The sequence below is a fragment of the Bombus impatiens genome, unplaced genomic scaffold, assembly GCF_000188095.3.
Source record: "Bombus impatiens unplaced genomic scaffold, BIMP_2.2 scf_0899, whole genome shotgun sequence".
NCBI lineage: Eukaryota > Metazoa > Arthropoda > Insecta > Hymenoptera > Apidae > Bombus > Bombus impatiens.
The window spans coordinates 153,635-174,239 of record NT_177318.1 but is presented as its reverse complement, the minus strand read 5'-3'; the positions used below and the strand labels follow the sequence as shown (position 1 = coordinate 174,239).

Below are 20,605 nucleotides of genomic sequence, written 5' to 3'. Positions count from 1 at the left end.
GGCCGGCGAAACGTAAGGAAGGAGTGTACGCGGAGGGTGACGGGGGTGGTGTATATACTAGGAGAAGAGAAGGCTTGTTAGTAACTTCAGTAAAGTGGCGGGCACAACGGGGCCCGTTTTGTTTCCCGGTTTCGTAGCTGGACCATAGCGATAAGCTTGGGAGAGTTTCGCGCAACGAGCCCGGACGACTATAAGGGACCTTAACGTGCAGGTTCGCGCTCAACAGGATCGCTGAACCACGAATAAATCCGGCTGCCGTACGTCTTCGTGCAGATTAGATCGCCATATCCGCCGTGACTCGATGCGATGCGCTACACCGCTGGATTTTCGATAATAAAACGACAGGATCGCGATCGTTAATCTCGTAAAAGGAAGCAGTTACCGTTAGACCGATGCGTCGAGCGCGTGCATCGCTTCTTTACTATCCGAGCGCCGCGTCTTGTCTTTCTGCTTGTGACACTTTTCACCGCACTTTTCATCGCCACATTCCCGTTCGGCCTACCAGAGTCATCGGCTTTTTGCCTTAATTCCAGCGTCGCTCCACGTGTTTCGCTGTTTTTCCACCAATTACCGACGCCTAGCTACAAGCTATTGCTTTATATGGCGCCTTATTGAATCTCTAAAATTGAAATTATCCAACGTTTTTGAGTGGATATTGTCGAACGTGTTCTTTTAATTTCAGTATGTTTGTAAGCTAAATGTAATTTACAAGATACCATTGTCTAAACACGGCTGTGAGAAAAATAATCGAACGAGTGGTAAATGATCATTTATAGCTGTTTTTACAAAATGTACAGTTAAAGTAATTAAATACGATATATCGAATGTGGTTTTACGTTCAGTAATAAATATTTAAAAGGATGTAGATGTAGCTGAGATGATTGTAAACGGTTGCTTTTCGATCGATTGAATACGTATCGATCTCTTACTAAAAGTTGTGTAACTTATTAATTAAAACTTATCCTACGTACTACGATTATTGTTTGATACATTAGAAGAGAATCTTGGCGTGACTTAGTCGCACGTCGTGAATAGCGAATACTGACGTCCTTCGTGTATCACTATGATCAAGAGTCGTAACCATATTCATGACAACTATCCCTTTATCGTGATTCGGGTGTATATTCGTGGCGTTGGCAAAGATACGCGTCACTTCGTCTCTAGACACGGGGACATCGTGTCTTTGTCCAGAATAGACGCGCGTGTAGATCTCCGCGTGCATGTTGCGAGTGGAGTTTGAGCGTGCAAGAAAATTTGCCACGATGGAGTACGTTCTTTAAAGCCACGGCATCTCTGCTCGCCACATAGTAAAAAAGCTTTCAAATCTATCACTGATTTATGGAATAAATCAGATAAAGAATAACTGTATCATAGAACCTTATTATGAAATACCATGAATTTTTAATTAGATTCTCAGCTCGTTTCTTGTTAGGTAATTTACATTACAAAGAAAAAACGTAAAAGTTTTGGGAAACATTGGCAGCTTTGAACCTTATGAAATTAGCGTGGGTAAAAATTGGATAGCTTAAATATTTAACATTTTAAGTAAGAAACTCGATAACAGGTACAGAGATCACGCTTATTGTTAAATCATAAGAACAAATGTCGATTATATTGCAAAATTAATGTCGATCGTATACAAAACTAATTTCCTATGAAAATGTATAACGACGGTTCGACTTTACTTCGCAGCTTTCTCGAACTCTCATTTCTTTCTTCAACTATATGAAATACGTATATAAAATAAATAAATGAAATATATAAAAATTTCCTTTTTATTTTTTAAACAAAGCTATCGTAAGATGCAGCAGGAGAATAAAATGATCGGTTATGGAAAGTTCTTAATCTAGCATTTTGGTGTTAGGTGAAATATACTCGATGACAGGAATGTGTTAGTTGCTATCTGTTCTACAATTCCACAGAAACCACACTGTTCAGACGAAAGTGGTCGTGCTGTTTCCCGTGCCATTTAAACAGCTAAGCCGATGCTAAAGTTAGAAATTTAAAGGCTTGTGCTTGCTAGATGCACGTAATGAGCGTGCAGCTTTGAGTTTGTTACAAGAGTGTCTTGAACTTAACGTTAAAGTTCATGCACCGCGCGACTAAAGCTGTGAGAAAGTTACCCCGGGTCCCCTTCTAATAAACGTAACTTATAATTTTTCGATCTTATCCCACTGTGACCTGAATGCTTCCCGGGACTTAATTTATATTCCCTTAGATATCTAAGTGCTGTATCAGCGCGGTTTCTATCATGTAGAAAAAAAGATGATAAAATACCTGCACTTCTTAGCATCCTAATGTTAAATATTTTACACTAATAAATTACACCGCTATCTATCCTTAGACACTTTATCTCGTAACACGCTTAATGTTGTCGTCATCAGTGCTATGAAAGTTAAATAGCATAATAGTAATCATGCGATGTAGTACCTACGTACATGCAAGTAATGAATCCACCATTAATGATAATTATAAGTTTCAAGTTTAAAAAGATCCCAGCCCGTGATAAGATAAAAATTGAACTACATAAGAACCAGGGAAGAATGTGATTTTTAAACAACTTCCAGTATACCTTTCGTGTCTTGAGTTCTCTACGACAGGATCTAATCGATACACGAAAATTGCATGAAAAGGAGATAAATTAATTTATATCGGTTTTCTGATTTTCACGTTATTTAACGTGTAAAACAAAACACGTTAGTGCCTGATAGATGAACATGACGTATAATATTAGATAACTAATACTGTGATAACCGGTAGTTTTGAAATATACAGGAAGATAAGAGAAACAAATATTTTGTCTCTAGATCAAATAAAAGAATAACTTGAAAGATATGGAATTAATAAAACTTTTAAATAACTTTACTATAGACAGAGAAAAATGTTTCTCATCACGACTTATTCTGATAAATAGAATTGCGTTAACTATTTATCTATATATATAAATCAACATTGTAATTTAGATTTATAACTTTAGAAATTTTTCATTTCCAAATACCCATACGTACATGAAACACACAGATTACAAATACTGGTGCGTACAATTTTACATAAAAAAAATAAATGTGCCGATTGATTAAAATGTACGTCATAATAAAATAATCGTCGTATCATATCATATCGTGTGCAATACGTACAATATCGATTCACTTGTCATTGAATAATATCGTATCATCTGTTAGCCTGCGAGTTGATAATTTAATAGTTTACACATTAAAAACAATATTAACTGAAATTAATGAAATTTCATCCAAAAACTACAACGAATAATAAACAATCTTCATATTGCAACTTTCGTGGATCATTGTACCAAAACCAAGATAAAGCTGTCTGAGATTGTTTCGACGAACTACTGATAACATGAACATAATGCATAACTAATGAATAAGCAATATTACTTTACGCAATGAACATTAAAATAAACACTTTGCAGACATTTATTGACCTCCAATATCACATCGTATTTTATTATTATCGGGTGTAGAAATAAAAATATTTATTGCTGAAACATTCGCTATATTCCGCACGATTGACTATCATCAAGCTCGCCGTAAGTTCGTGTAAACACGTTTTGACAAAGGCGTTTGCGTTTACGCACAACCATAAACGTGCGTATTCTAATGCGTCTGGTCGTGAAACATCTGCGACACGCATATTACGTATACGTACGTTTACGAGTTTACGGTACTATTCGCAATTGTAATAAAACGCACAGACGCATTTGTAGAACCTACAAAGTTTCGCGATACTTCCGGTTTACACAGCGTCAAACCAAGCTCAGTTTCTCCACTTTCGACTTATTTCTTTAATAAAAATTTAATAAAAATTTTATGTATTTAATTGTTAATTTAATTTAATTTAATTATTTTATGAATTTAAGTAAAAAAATTATGAACCTTTTTCGAGTCGCACATGCTATTGTAATTATTTACTAAATGATCTATAACTTCTAGTCACACATATTGGCGTAAAAAGACATTTCTAATAAGACTTCACAATATTTAATAATACTTTAAATTTTATTTAATTTTACTATAGATCTGAACGTATAAATGTTTCTTTATGCGAAATATTAAAAAGTATTAAGACATCAAATAAAATTTGAATATTAAATTGAATTTCATGTAATATTTTAATATTTGTTTGATATTTTGCATAGATAAAAATTTATATACCGGAACCTATATTGAAACAAACAAGGACTGAAATTCTATGCAATAACATTTCCTATAATAATAATTGAGTACAAAATTTCTATAGAAATAATTGTATAATGCAAGTAAAAATAACCTCGGCGATCCCCCAGGAAACACTTTGCGATCCCCTTGGGGTCGCGACCCATAGATTGGGAATCTCGTGCTTATAGCATGGCGTGTATGCTATTTTTCTTCCATCATAATAGAATCGGTAAATAAAAATTTCAATTTCCATTCAATTAAACGATTTGAAAAACAAGCACGTTTACAAAATTCATATTCTAATTTTAACTTGATTCGATACCATAATTTTATGTTTTAAGATAACAAACTTATTAATTGTAGTTAAACTTCGTAAGGATGAGAATAGAAATAGAACATTATCCAAGACAAATGAAACCTGTTAATTTGTCAAAAGTAAAAACTATATTAACTTCCTTGACGTATCACAGCAACCGATGACAAATTAACCACCGACGAGATATTTGTCTTAGATAAGCATCAGAATGTCGGCTGTACGCAAAATGAAACATTACTTCTAGTATGCAAATGAAGAAGACCGCAAATATTGAACACTTTTTCGCGTCCTGAAGCGACATCTTAACAACCTACTGATAATTCATAAGAAGAAAAAACACGTGTAACGAACACAGAAAAAGCACGAAATACGTCGGTAGAAAATTCTCAAAGAAGAAACCGGTAACTTTAGTCCGCCCAAAAATGCACGATTGCACCTCTGAACGAAATAATTAAATCGTATAATATAAGAAAAAAAAAAGAAAAAAGGAAAAAATCGTGAACCACATTCGAACATGGAAGTAAAAGAACTACAGTCCTCGTTCGTTCCTCGTCGTTTCATTACGTAAAAGAAACGAGTCGTCCCGTTTGATGACCGGTAGGAATGAAAGGAAAAAAATACGACTGGTGCATCAGAATGCACGGTTATTCAAAAAATTTGTATTCATAAGTATGCAAGGACGATGAAGCAATCGCGTGGCCAGAAGTTTCGTGAGGCACCAACGCGACAAGGGGATGTCCGATTTATTTGTGTGACATTGCCATCTTCTCGACAGACCATTGTTTTTTACGCGAATCATATGAAATTATTAATATCCATTAATATCCAATCAAACGACCCGACAAGGTTATCGCCGCGGCTTTTCAATATTAAATTGCCTTAAGAAGGAGAATGTCACGTGTGTCAATTCGCTAAGGGTCAATAATCTGTCCTTGCATTGTAAATTATAATATACGACGGATGCAAGTAAAAATGTACAACAGCACACATCGTATATATTTGTAATAAAATACGTGCATTATATGATGGTATGAAAGATTTATCTTCAGGCAAAAACAGGTGTATAAATTATTTATAAAATTATTTGTGAGAATAACAATAATTTCTACTTCCTATTTGAGAAATTTACAATAGTTTCAGAATTTTTCTTATTTGTTTTTTGTATTATTATTTTGTATTATTATACACACAATAGTTTTTGTTAGTATATGCAAATTTCTGTAGAATTATTTAAAGGAGTAAAAATAATTTCTATTTTATATTGAAGAAATGCGTAACAATCTGAAAATTGTTGAATAGTTATCAATTTTCTGTATTATTTCAATAATTTTTAATAATAATAATTCTACAATCTTAATTAGCATATATAATTGTGAAAATAAGGATGGAAACTTGCTTCATCGTAATTACGTTGCATATTTTATTAATCGAATTTATCATTTCTGTCCTTTTCATTCTAACAGAAAATTCAGAAATTCCAAATTTTGTATAAGAATGCTAATAACATAACTATTATTAGAAAAGCTAGTATACCGTATGCATATATATACGAAGTGTTCAATAATGCTATTTCGAGTGAAGAAGGGTCAATTATCAGAGTTATCGGTATTACTTGCATTTGCATGGCAATAAAGCTACACCCTATCTCGAACAAAGTGCTACGCTGGAAGAAAAGAAGAATTCGTTCATTCATTGTCAGCTGTCGAGGAACACGATGACTAACTGCCACATGGAAAATTCTATGAATACGTCAATGCATTGTTGTCAGAGAAATGCGGAATTACTCAAAATGTTATTCATCCTAAGATGCATTTTATTCACTGATTATATAACTAGTCATTGTTTTAAAATAATTGTACATTAATGTGTTTACAAACTGACAATTAAATATTGTATATTTTGATAAGGAACTGCTTCTAGAGTCCTAAACTGGCATGTTATTGTAATAAATAATTATTGATTGAGGGTCAAACACATATATGAATGCTATCGTTCAAAAATATTTGGATATTTTTATTGATAATTTTGTTGATGAAGTTGAATGATATTCTGAAAGCAGATTGATCTTATTGTTCAGATTATAACTGTATGGTATACTTGTGTCAATACGCAACACAACTTATCTTTGCAATAGAATATTGTATTCTGTAATATAGAATATTTCATTGCTGTGGATATCGTATTTTTATGGATTCTGCTATATATTCCACAGATTATAAACAATTATAGTCATTTACACGAAATTCATTTAATATATTATTATAACTACTTCCTATTGTTATACATTTTTACATATAAATGAAAGCAATCTGAATCTAATGGCTTCCAAAAAGAATCATACAAAATTTTCACTATCCTTCCAAATTCAAAATTTGGAATTTCTAAAATTTCGACATAATTATAACGTCTGTATTACCTCTTCGAATTAAATCTAGAATAAGTCAATCTAAATTATCCAAGTTTCCATGTGTCCCAGGACGAAGCATTGCAACAGGCATTCTAATTCAAATCTAGTCTAAAATAGTTTAAAATAGTCAAAATAAAAATTATTCAAAGCTTTCCCAGAAAGGTTCATAGAAAATTTCTCGATTTTCGATAATTCCAATGTATTTCTCAATAGAATTCCCAACCAAAATTAAATCTCGAATAAATCAGTGTATAAATTACTAAAATTTCGTTGCGTGCCAAGACGAACCATTGCAATAAATAGATCTAACTCGGACCTAGCCTAAAATAGACAAGATGCAAACTGCATAAGCGTCGTAGCGCCCTTCTAAAAGAGATTCATAGATAATTTCTCAATCTTTGATAGTTGGAAACTCGTGTCCTTCCAGAGAACGAAAAATAGTTCTCGATGAAATTCCATCCAACATCTTCTATTCCTCTATCAGAATCGATAAATCAGTGTACTCTAATAACCGAACCTAACGCGAATCTAACTGGAATAAGTCAGCTCGTCGATAGAAATGATCTGAATTTGATTACGTACCAGAGTGAAGCGTGGTAAGAAGCGAAATTTCAACTGATCGACGCGGGACCGTGCGAATCGCGCGGTTCAGAGAAGCAGATACTGCGCGGTAAGACTCTGTTCGCGGACATCCTCTATACATAGATACGTTATTGCGTCGTCGTCGTCGTCGTCGTCGTCGTCGTCGAAATGATGAGGTTCGGTCCGATGCAGTCGACCGCCGATCGGCACTGCAACCGAATACAGCAACTCTCGTTCACGATATTTTCGGTGTCAAGGTGTACCAGAAGCCGTGCTATTATCATCAACCTGGCCTTCGTTTTGCGGTGAAACGTTAATTCATTCATAGCACGCACCGCAAGGGCAATAACCTGGCCAACCATAATTGCCATCGAAAAATCAGTTCTCGACCGATTACTCACACCGATCGTTACGCTTAAATAGCTTGTTACAATACGCGGGTCGTTCAAACAGATTCGATCGGTTTGATTAAATCAACAGGAAAGAAACGAGCAATTTAAATAGGACTAGTAGGCAATTTTCTTGATTTATTTGTAAATTTTGGAGTGTATTTCGAGTAAAACTGAGTATGAAACATATACGTAAAGGTAGGTACTGTGTTATATGTTTTTTTGTCTTTCATACAAAATTAGGATTATAATATTTTCTGAATTAATAAGTTCCCAATGTAGGTATCTTTATAGCTTTTTCTTTTGTAGAGAATGAAGATTAGAGGAAGAGTATAGGAGGAGATTTATAGTTCTATCTAAGGAAAGAGAGATGACTTTAAAATCATTGGAACGTGTCTACTTCAGAAGTGAACACATAAAACAAGACTATTTAATTTTATCTAATAAGATCCCTCTCCAATCGTTTTATTTCCATCGTTCCGAAGCTATAGCTGGGAACATTAGATATATACGAAGCTCGTAAGAACAGCGTAATGAGCTTATTTTAATCTTCCGATTTTAATGTCGTTATTATTAATTGACAGCAGGTTGGGAAGTAGAACAACCTGTTGGACGCAAAGACTATAAAATACCAAGTATTGAGTTCAGGAAACTGTGTAAAAAAAACAATCAAAAGCGTTTCAAATTAACGATCTTTAATACGCAGCTAAGCACGTTATAGTTAATTGGAATTGAAACAATATGACCAAAATACATCATCTATATCAGAATATGTAATTAATGGCTCAATAAAAGTACACATTAAATTACCGAATTCATTTACATATTTTTAATAAGTACAAAGATAGAGAAACTGATATTAGTAGTTTGAATTGCTTTGGTAGTTCGAATATCGACGACTATGAATATATTCTCGATATATTCGAGAAACAGACAGTCCAAAATACATAGTTGATCCAAAAACTAAACAGAGAACAGTGTTAGTAATACGAAATTCTTCGAAATCATATCAAATTTTAATATATTATATCTATGAAATGCTGGGAAATGTAATTTATCATTCTACTGCGATCTCCGTATGTAAATTAGTTTAGTTTAACTTATTAAATTGCATTAATGCGCTATTGATAGAACAAACGATAGTTTAAAATCTCATGAAATTTTTCTCTCTTCGCGCATTTAATCGATTGTTTTAACTAATCATAACGCAATCATATTTAATCTCTAAATGCCGATACGTAATTGATTTTCAGACATTTGTTCTTCGTATTTTGCATATATCAAAGATCGAATATACTAATTAAACTGTGCGCTATGTTAAAATCACCGTCGCGTCACGACGCGGAGAGAAAATGCTGAAAGTCATACGCGATACGATACGGGGAGCAAACTAAATATAAATGTGCTCGTTACTAGATATGGGTGTTTAATTTCAGAACAAATAAATTTATCTACTATACTACGTATCTTTTTCGATATACCGAGATAAATCGATGAATGCCAATGTAAATGAGCGAAACGTGGCGCTTCACGATAATATCCGCCAATATTATTATAACGAGTATTTCACTTCTACAATTTTCATTTAAAGAGACACCCTGCAGTCTATTAAACGTAAAATATCGCGATACTAAAATCCCGGATCAAATCACGACTTACGTGTCTTTGGATAAATCGTTGGTATTTAAGGCGAAAGATTAAATTGATTAATTTAATTAAGAAAAAACAAAAGAGCTATTCACCATAGAGTGGCCATTCATTTGTTCTGTCGGTGTTTTCGACTCGAAAGTCGTCGATACTTCTTCCGTATGCGTCATAATCATGCTCCTTGCTTAAATCGTATTGAATCAGATCGAAGGCACCTCGTTATACTTCAATGAAGATTCTTCCAGCACTTTCCAGTCGGTTTCGTGCATCTTTGTCCTCACATTTTCGAAAAAGCAAAGTTTCGTTTCTTAAATATATTCGATGTTATCGAAAAAGGTAGGATTATCTACTTTGTACGGCGCCAATTAATAATTGTTTTCGAGTCGAATCGATCTATATCTCAAGTTAATCAGAAAACAGCAAACAGTCAATCCGTAATAAATAACATTACTCTCGTATCGTCAAGAAAATGTACTTTTTGTTGCCTATTGGTTATCGTCTTCGGCAATACAGCCGACAAAGTTCACTTTCAGAAACGTGTAAAAATCACAATTCTATTCATTTCGTTCACAGTCCATCAAAACATACGACTTATACGTCGCACACTGTCTTTTCTAACGTTGACAAATTTTTTTGTGTAGTCTTAACCCCTCGACTGCTTCGAATTTTGTAATTTTTTTCAATAAACGTCTCTTCAGAAAAATTCTAAAAAATCGATATCTTTCTTCGATGCACGATTTTATTTTATTTTCCACCTGTTTTCTGCATACGTTGTATCGTACGTATTTCCTTGAAACACAAGTATTAATAGAGAGCGACAAGATTTTACGTTACGGCGTTCTTCTCCCTAGGTCAGAGAGGAAATGACTTTTCAAACTCTTTTTAAAGTTTCTTCACCACCACAGATAACAAAAGAGCAAACATAAAATCCCATCAAACGCAAAATCGTCGTACAATTTTAAACATCTTCGGCCTATTAATTTCCCGTCCGTTGATTCACACAAACTGTGCCCTCTGTCCCGATAAAAGCAACAACAACAAAAACTCGATAAAAATTTCACTCGACCTCGTCTCTTCCTCTTCGCATTCTCGACGACCGAACGTCTCTCGATATTTCTCCTTGAAAATACGATATTTCGATGCAATGCTCCACTGTCGACGAGAAAATCTCTACTGTCTCTTCCTTTTTTAAAATGCTGTTCGACTGTAAATCACGAATTTTCTGCTAAATTCAAGGCACAGCGTGGAAGAAAAGTTCACGAAGAATATCCCTCCTTAACGGGACCACCATGATTCGTTTCTCGTGACGGATAAAAGGCTTTGTGGTTTTTAGGAAATCGCAGGTTTTGACGGTGCAATTTGTTCGACTGTTAACGAGACACTTGGCCCGATCGATCTATGGCATGCGGCTGAATGAACGTGCAGTCGAGTTACGATTTTTCGGAAAACGAAGGTGCAGCAGAGCAAAGACAGAAAAGGAGCCGGCACGACCGGCCGGCTTACACACACTGACTTCTGACTGGTCGAGCTAGTAGGTGACTCCAGGGACCCCTTCCATAACGCATAGCAACTGCTCGTAAGACGACTGATAAGTTCTTGCATTCTGCTAGAATCGACAGATCGTCCTGACGGCTGCCGCGATCCAATCCGCAGGATTTCCTCGATAGTAGCGAAGTATGCGATTTGTTTTTCGAGGAAAACTCAACGTCAGAAGTGAAACGTCAACGAGCTGATTTTTGACGCGTGGCGCCACGACTTTCCGTAGAAAGTTGATCAAAGAAAAAAGAAGGGCTCGTGCGAACCAACATCGACTTTCCGATGTGATACGATCAATGGGTCTTGCTTTGGCGAATTGCTTTATTCGTTGTATAGAATGATGACAGAAGAAGGACACGATTGGTACATTTTTGTTGATTTTCTAATTTTGTGCGCGAAGAATGGTACTTTAATACGATGTAGCTGAGAAGCTGTTAAATCCAAAGATGTAAGATTGAAAATAATTCTTGAATTTTAATATCTAATATTATCATAGGCAATAGTTTGAAATTTATGAAAACGGAAAACACGATCTCTTCCGTGCAAAATAGAAACTATGACTAATGTTCTTCTCCTATAGTTTTCATATAGACGGCGAATTTTTATATATTTGTAGGAAAATATATGTAATAGTAATAATACAACAATACATGTAATATCCAGAGCAGAGTACTTGGTATAATACGTAGTGGTTGAAACAAATTTTTCCTTACAATTGTGTTCATAATTTGCATAAATATTCGCAGTATACTTATTTGTTTCTCTGTTTGGATTCGTAAAAGTATCGTTTTAATTGAAAATTTCAGGTGAGATATATTTGTACGTTTAAAAAATTATGGGATAATCGTGAACTTAAATTTCAGTGTAAATCATATCGTGTTAGTAAAGAATTTGTTAATTGACGATGATTAACTGATGTATATCACATGGAATACTACAAACACACGTACATATAATGTACGAGACGCTTCTTATTTGTGTATCTAGGATAAAGATAAACAGATCTTGTAATTATAAAATTAAGTTGACACTTGTCAATTACGTATAAGGAAAAATAAGTTATATCATGTTTCAATGATAAATAAATAATAACTAGAGAGACACTACTCACGAAGCTATCTAACGATTTGTGAACGAGAGTGTAAATATTTGCATGTACGATAATGCGATATACGATAATTATAAGTGATATCTTAATTACATCGTGAATGATGATATTTCCAATATTTGCTTCAGTATTGTAATATGTATTATATTATTTTCCGCGTCCTCTTTTATTCTTTTAGTTTTGTACACTTTCCACTGGACTATTTTGTACATTGAATATTATATTTTGATTTTGATTTTGAGTTCCGAAATCAGTAAAAGATGATCCTACTTTAAGAAGAATTTTTGTTTTTTTTTTAAATAATTACTGCAAAGAAATAGGATAAAATTTAATCTGCATAACATTCGACAAAATTAATAACATCGTACTTTACGAAGAATTTTCGTTTTTTTTTAAATAATTACTGCAAAGAAATAGGATAAAATTTAATCTGCATAACATTCGACAAAATTAATAACATTGAAACATTAATAAAAATTAATAATATTGCCTTTGCTTTGATCGATGGCTTCCTTAGATATGATATGACTATCGTGAGTAAGTAACGTAACACCAGTTCGTTGAATGAAGTACTCGTTCGTTAATTGCAAATTAGTCTGTTATCTCTATATCACAACCAAGCAATTATTAACAGAAAGTAAAAAAAATTTACATAGTAGCACTCCACTTTCCACCAAATTCGTTAAAAAATTTATGTCGGTTGTTATGTTGATAAATACTTGCATTGAAAATTGCATTGATTTAATTGTTGACAACTGTTATGTTGACAACTGTTATGTTGACAAATAATTGCATTGAAAAATGTTTTAAGCTATTGATAACGTCAATATTCAATGTAAAGCACAGATTAGACGAATTACGTACTTTCTACTGACGTTAAAATTGAGTCAGCAATTTTTTCGATTATCTTTCATGCGACATGATTATGTAAATGATGAACTCCCTCGATACTAGTTTGTTACAAAACGCCTGGTTTCTCGTGCTACTTGCTGCCGCGCTCGTGAAAACCAATTCCAAGCGAAGTAAAATAAACGTTCGTCATCAAAGAGGGAACACCCGTAAGGTTCATTCATACTCTTCGAGCGCAGGTTTCTATATTTAACCATTCCCATAAGTTTCTGATAAATTCTCAACAGTGGCGATACGTGCTGAAACGTGACTTTCACCATGAGTTGTAGTTCTCAGTTACCAGACTATTGTTTGTTATTCGTCGCATTGTCTGAATCGCTAATGAAGCAACTAAAATGCCCAACCTAGAAATTTTCCATATGCAAATCGTACTACAATTTTACTAATTACTTATGTGTGGTGTACGAATATTTACGCAAATTCGTGCTTTTATGAATTAATTTAAAGAATGGAATCTGTGGACAGAAGTTCGTTTTACTTGCCAAATATCGAATGTTACGAAATACGCTTCCCATAAATACATAAAAATTTTCTATCCACTTACGCGTTTTATATCGTATTTATATTTATAACAATGTGAGAATAAACGATGGAACTTTAATATGAGAATGTTAATGCGTGAATCATTCTAATTGCAAGACATAAAAATAATTAATGTGCAAATTGAAACGTGTCGTACTGGCTCTGTCGTCTAGAGGATAATATAGCTAATCTGGAATCGAAGATACTCAATGCCCGAAAGTTATGTTCATCGGATTGCGAATAATTATATAGAATGCGTCATACAACACGTTGCAATTAAAGTTACGAGACTTAAAATTCTTGAAAGTGAGATTATATTGGATAATGTCCAAATACAGGCACGATCAGATACATGTAAAACGGAAGAAGATATTAAACGACCAAAATTAAATATTTTATTACTAAAAAATAGAATTGAAACTTCCAAGATTATCGAGTCGAAGCGCTGATTGTGAATTTAAGAAATTCCTGTTATTAATTTGGAACTACGAACTTTTACTTCTGTTTATTTTGTTATATATTGTCATATATAAAAAGAAATTAGTATTTAACAGATACGAATATATGAATATTTTCCTAAAAGTGATTTAAATGACAGGATGCTTAATTCGAGAGAATCACGAACAGAGATGAACTTTAATGGAATAATCTGTATCTATACATTTTTAATCCAGATCTTAAACAGATCTTAAACCTCAATATGCACTTGTTCTAGTGACCGCTTCCATATTTGTTCCACTGAGACTGTCAGTTAATTGGTAGGTACGTCTACGTAATGTTCAAAGAAAGACACCTCTCTGCTCAGCATGCTCCCGATTTTCTTAGTAGATCAAACTCAAGAAATGACATGCTGCCTCTCATAGTTGTAAAATCGCTCAAATATTCTTCATTTTTATTTGTATCCGTACGTTTAAGACGGCTATTCGTGCTGTATATTAATTGTTCATTAAGTACATGTTTATAACGAGTACCTGGTATCTCGTAACTTTTGAGTAGATTTTCAGATTGGTTTCAAATTTTATCAATATAATCGTGATAGTCGTGCGTCTCGTTAGAATTTTTACAAAATTTTAAAATACATAACATAACAGGCTTCCTATGGTAACTGTTTAAATACTTTCATCGACCGCTGTAATTGAAGTCACACGAGACGATATGATAATTATATGATTATTATTGAAATGAGAAACAAGCAATTAATGTCGTGACAATCGATGTTTTTGAAACATTTACAGAGTGAGAGAAACACGTTCAAAAAGAAATAGAATTTCGTTTAATATATGCGAAAGTAATCGGACGCTTGTTTGTCGAACAACCTGTATTCAGTGTAATCATACATTTAACACTTGTTGTATGCACTTGAAATGATCATTCACGCTGTACGCCAAACTTTAATTAAACATATATTTACAATGGATATCTTATAATTTCCACAAACATTTTCAGATTGGTTTCAAATTTGACCAATATGGTAATGTCAACGGTGTCTCGTCACTATGCTAATGAAATTTCGAAATGTTTTATGTAACGCGCGCAATGTGGACGCAAAAGTTTTCTATAGGAAGTGTGCAAAATACTTTCGTGGGTATATTTATTATCGGTTAGGAAACCGAGCAATATTTTTCAATGGCACCGAGAGGATAAACCCGAACGAAATCAGGGCGAACGAAGTGTGTGCACCTCGTAAACTGGTACGTTATGGTGCAGCTGGCAACAAAAAAAAAAAGAGGATAAAGAAAAAGAAAGGAAATCAGCCCGGCCATTTGATGCGTCGTCGGCCAGTCGTAAATCAACCAAGGATGCAATATTATTAAATTATGCGCGCACTCAATTCCTGCTATTAAAGAATGGAACTCCTATCGATCTTATCGGCCGATTTCATCGATCTTATCGCGACAGTACGAAACGCCTACGCGTTTGTAATCGCGACTTAACTGTACGCGACCTACGCCAACACGGTCACTCCGGTACCTAGGCAATCTCGTTTTTCAGTCGGGATAAAGAGAGAAAGCATCAGGCTCGACTCGAGCTGCAAATAATGAAATGAGGCGTAAATGCGGCCTCCAGAATGACTGCCTCCCGGGTTCGTCGCGTACATCCACCTAAAGGACCGTGAGAGAGATTCATCGATGTCTCCGAGACACGATGAGCGCGACGCGTGAGTGTTACGAGACTGTCGGATCAGATTGAATCTTCTAATAGGGAAGAAGATGTCAACTTGATCGAAGATAGAGATATATGCGCGTCTGTGCAAAAGTCTCGAATCATCTACGTCGGTGATCTTGCGATGATCAGATACGACGATTAAGGGTACTTTTGAGAAATGTTTCTATAGACAGCGTTATATGAAAGACGATATTTAATCGTTTTAGTAAAAAATGATGTATTTGATAGCGATAAATACTTGAGTGGAATTTTTCTATTTACCATGCGACAGATAAGCGATTTACATTCGCATTTTCATATTTACAAATGCGCGAGAATTGTTTGGAAATGTGAATAACATCAGCAAGTATTGTTTTATAGCGATATTATTATCTTCGAAGCAATAGGCAGATGATAAGAAAGTATTGTCATCTTATTCGTATCTATAAATATTGGATCTGAAGAGTATCTATGTCACTAGGTCCACATAATCGATGTTGTTTCGTTTTATATCCTGCAATATAGGTATTTGTTATTTTGACATATTGTTTATACGTGATTGTACATCATACGACGTATACAACTGTATTGCATTCTTTGTAGCGCACTTTAAAACGAAAAAGTGTCACTTTCTTTCGGGAAAAATGGTACCTTTGATATAGAAGATATTTTAGGATCTTTTAGGACTTTCTAAGCATTTTATTACATTCATATAATACTGTTAAAATATCGTATTAATATTTATTAAAGAAACTTTCTATTCTACATATATCTAGAAATTATCTAATTCATATTCGATCCATGAAATAAACTAGTACAGCTTTCATAGAGTAATTTGACGTATTGTCACAATTTAAGGTAATAATCGCACACTGTTGTCACAAGATACAATTTAATATCCATACGATTCGTTAATTGTAGACGATATTATTTTAAAGAAACTTATTGTTTATAAACAAAAATATCGAAACCAAATATAAACGTGGAACCTAGATTATAACAAGTGCGATATCACAACTTCAGCAAAAAATCATTCATTGATTTCTGCACCTTATCGAAATAGGTACGCGATAAGAGATGACCTAAATACAAGTCACAACGATGATAACGTTAAAGATATTCAGACTACGACTAATTTTAACTTGTCGGCAATTCGTATACGTGTTGCGTATTAATTAGAGCGATTCGCGGATTTTTTTCACGCAATTATCACACGAAAAGGATCGTGGATATCATTAAACGTTTTTTTTCTGGATTGCAAGAATATCATACAGACTCGGAATTTTCCATATACCAAATGTACAAATTTATGAAAGATCTAGTTTCTAAATCTGACCTACTAACGCGTGATATTTGTAATTGCTAAAATTACGTTAAACACGTTCTCCTTTAAAACTGCTCCAAATACAGAGAATCGCGTTCTAAATTCCAAATGAAGAAAATTTTAAACAACAATCTCAAAGTATAGTACCAATCATCAAAATAAGTAAATATCAAAAGTTCTCTCTTTCCTAAAAGAAACGATGTTTTTTCTATTGGATCATCCTAAATGTTTCTGCAATTTTTATCGTATCGCTTTAACGTCACATAGATGTTTCAAGTATAATATTATGAAAAAATGGTTGGATATATCGTGTACCATTCTATTTGCAACAACTCATTCCCTTTATATCTAAAATGGCCAGACAAGTCTTACTTTCGTTCCATAAGGATAACAAGCTTTAAAAGGATAGCAAACTTCAGACTATCGATATATGTGTATTGTCAATGTTTCAAGATCCTCAGCTAAAAGGATCAATATGTATCCTTAATATTTATCGAAAACCCGGAATTTCCTCGAGAACTTTGAAATATCAACAATATTATTGATCAACCAAGAACACTCTTACAAAAATTGTATCAATAGAGTATCTCTAATGTTTTCTATCTGCTATATTCTTGTAATTTATTTCCAACTGATTTTCACCTTTTCCATTTACTTTAACAATCGTCTTGCACAAAAACGATTTAGCAGACGGGAGAATATGGAAAACATAACTCTGTACATTTTCTTTTCGTTACAAGTTCTCTTCCAAAATATTGCTGTACGTGCGGTACAAGATACACAACTTTATGAAGGAGATCTAAATAAAAGCGAATTAAACGTCTATTAAAGAACAAAATATCGAGCTGAAACATTCGAGAGGTTAATCGAACTTTTCTTCCTTGGTACTTAAATTACTAAACGCATAGACTCATTAATATTCATTAAGCTTGATTTTCTGGTCCATTCCCCTCACTTTGTTTTCATTGAATCCATTCACCGCGTCGAGTGAGACGATGACAAGCCTCTAACGATGAGAAGAAAGGAACAAGGAGATAGACAAGTCGCTGGTTGATTAAACAAAGATTAGAATCGTAACTCCAAGTATGTATCGATCATCGATCGACGACGTTTTCTTTGTGAAGTGAAACAGGGGCTTCATCGATTGTAAACCTATTTGTCAGAAGTGTTGTCTCGCAGCGGCAAGGAGAAGATCCTAGGAAACGAATAGACGCAATGACCCAAATAAAAATTGAAGAGGAACTATTCTTGAATAGACGAGAGGATGCCAAATGTCTTCGAGATTGGCAAACAGCAGAACTTAAACGAATTCATATGGATTGTTCTATGATATAATCAATACTTTTGGACGATTGTTGGTTTAGCGAGAAGGATCGATACGATGTTAAGATGAAACTGAAGAGAAGTAAAATTAAAAGAAGGTCTGCTTCGTTTTCCCACTTTCTAAATATTATTATAAAATACTTGTACGATGTATTTGGTATTATTGATTTACTCCAGAAGCAACGAAAAATTCTATTTGCATGCAATCTTATTCAGTACACGTCTTTTTCTTGGCACATCCATACATATACAGAATATACAATTGCAAGTTTCTCAACGAGTTTCGCAAACTTTTACAAGGAAAAGAATTTATATTCGTTGCAACTACTTTAAGAAGAAAATTTCCTAGGCCGATATTATACAAGGTATTCGCATTATTTACTTCAAAAACTTCCTCCTTTCGTAAATCACAAATTTATGAAAGAGATAAATAAGACAAAGTTTCGCTGCTTTTTACGCACAAATAATATTCTTAATTTTCTGCAGTTTTCACGTAATGACGAATGTTTTCACGTTCGTTTATAACTATAATATTTCTTAAATTACACGAAAGTTAAACTTGTCTTAATAAAATACGGAAAAGAAACACTGGCAACTAATAACGTAAATAATCTGTATATATCCGAATCTTTTGATGTTCGATGTTGCATCTGCACAGCATGCAAATTCAATAAGTTGTTTACTAAAATTCTTAACAGTCTCAAACTTCGATATATTACATCTACTTCAAGCAACCTCTTCAAAAAATGCGTTTCGATTATCGACGATTAATGAAGAAACAAATTTGTTCACAAGCTGAAAAGGAAATTCCATGCTGCAAGGGTCAAGCAACAAATTTTTCCCCTCAAACTACGTTGTCCTAAACTTAGTACAGGAAATATCGGACGAAAATTTGTGTCTAGCTGCTCGATAAACAATAAATTATACAAGTGTCTCTACAACTTGGAAAGCTATGAAACTGGAATCCTTAACACCGTTCGAAAACTCGAAGGAAAAAGGAAGTAACGCTGAGTAGAGGGAGAAACGATATCAACGTTGCGCCGTAAGACTTGGGCATATCGTCGTACTCTGATCGTCACATGAACAGTGCGTGTCGTGGGTGCCCGGTGAGCAAGGAGAACGAGAAGAGCAATAAAGATAATTCATGCCAGCGAAACGTAGAGAGACAGTACAAGCAAATATCGTGCACAGACTGGCCCCAGACAACAAAATCCTGCCACTACGTGTCCTGTTATTTATCTCTTGGTGCTTATAATACGTGTCATCGATGCCACGATCCTTTATGGGCGTAGTTTAATCCTGCTACACCCTTTGCCTCATTTTCGACCGAATTGTGTTTTTCCATCGTTGGAAAATTTTTTCGTCCATTGACAGCCGACGTTTCCGTTAATGCAACGGCGTTTCATTTGAAATCTATTTCGATTAATTTGCATTATCGAATTTTGTATCCTTAATATCGTGACGATGAAAGACAAAGCGTTCGCTTAACATCTTTTTCTTTATTTCATAATTTTATGAAATTTAAAGAAATTGATGTACTTGTAACGTTAGAATGCATCACACGCGCGCACATACACGCGCATTGTTTGGGCTTTAATGGGTCAAGAATCTACTCTACCGTAAACTTGTGAAAAGTTAATGAAAGACATTTTCTCAGTTGAAACTAAAACTTGCGCTACGAAAATATTCAAGCAACAAAGTTTCTAAAGAGAAACTCGTCTAAGAAAAATCCATGGACGAGCATAACAAGGGAGATAAACGTCGTGATTGCTAATACTGTTTCTGATTTCTCCAAAGAGGATTCTCGTGTCTGATTAGCATTGTAACCAATTCCATTAGAATCAAGAGAATCATAGAATCAGGAATTACTGGACTTTCCACTGGTAAAGTGGATAGATGATGTTAAAGACAGGTAAAGAGTGGCAGTGACACTGAAGAAGCTTTTTTAAAGAAACGCAACTTATACCAGGAAATGTTAAACGAACAAGAATCTAGGTCCTTAGAGTCGAGAGGAGATTTCAAACGATGTCATTACCAAAGTAGCAGCGGTGTCGTCAATTTTACTAGTTGCCAAGTTTACGACCAATAGACACGAGACGTGTTAAGCATCTTGTCCCTTCCAATTTTTAACGCCTCCATGTTCTTCCTTGCGTTCTCTTTCCTTCTTTTTCTTTTTCGAACAAAACGAGGTTGTAGAAAGATAATGGAAGATAAAAATT

General features: G+C 34.2%; 1 protein-coding gene and 1 long non-coding RNA gene across 3 annotated transcripts in view; one reads left to right on the top strand and one right to left on the bottom strand.

The window, feature by feature from the left end:
- The window catches only part of LOC100750170 (glycogen-binding subunit 76A), an 84,291-nt gene that overhangs the window by 42,227 nt on the left and 21,459 nt on the right, over window positions 1-20,605 (bottom strand). The window contains exon 1 of one of the 2 annotated variants that reach the window (XM_003492911.4): window positions 9,615-11,008. The exons of the other annotated variant lie outside the window; for it this stretch is intronic. Coding sequence (XP_003492959.2) covers window positions 9,615-9,695 — 81 coding nt within the window. The 5' untranslated portion in view covers window positions 9,696-11,008. Of the gene's footprint in view, window positions 1-9,614; window positions 11,009-20,605 lie in introns of those variants that run through there. 2 annotated transcript variants of the gene reach the window in all.
- Window positions 7,672-8,686, top strand: LOC112213647. The gene is made up of 2 exons (XR_002947538.2): window positions 7,672-8,070; window positions 8,182-8,686. It is a non-coding gene; the product is annotated as an uncharacterized LOC112213647 (long non-coding RNA).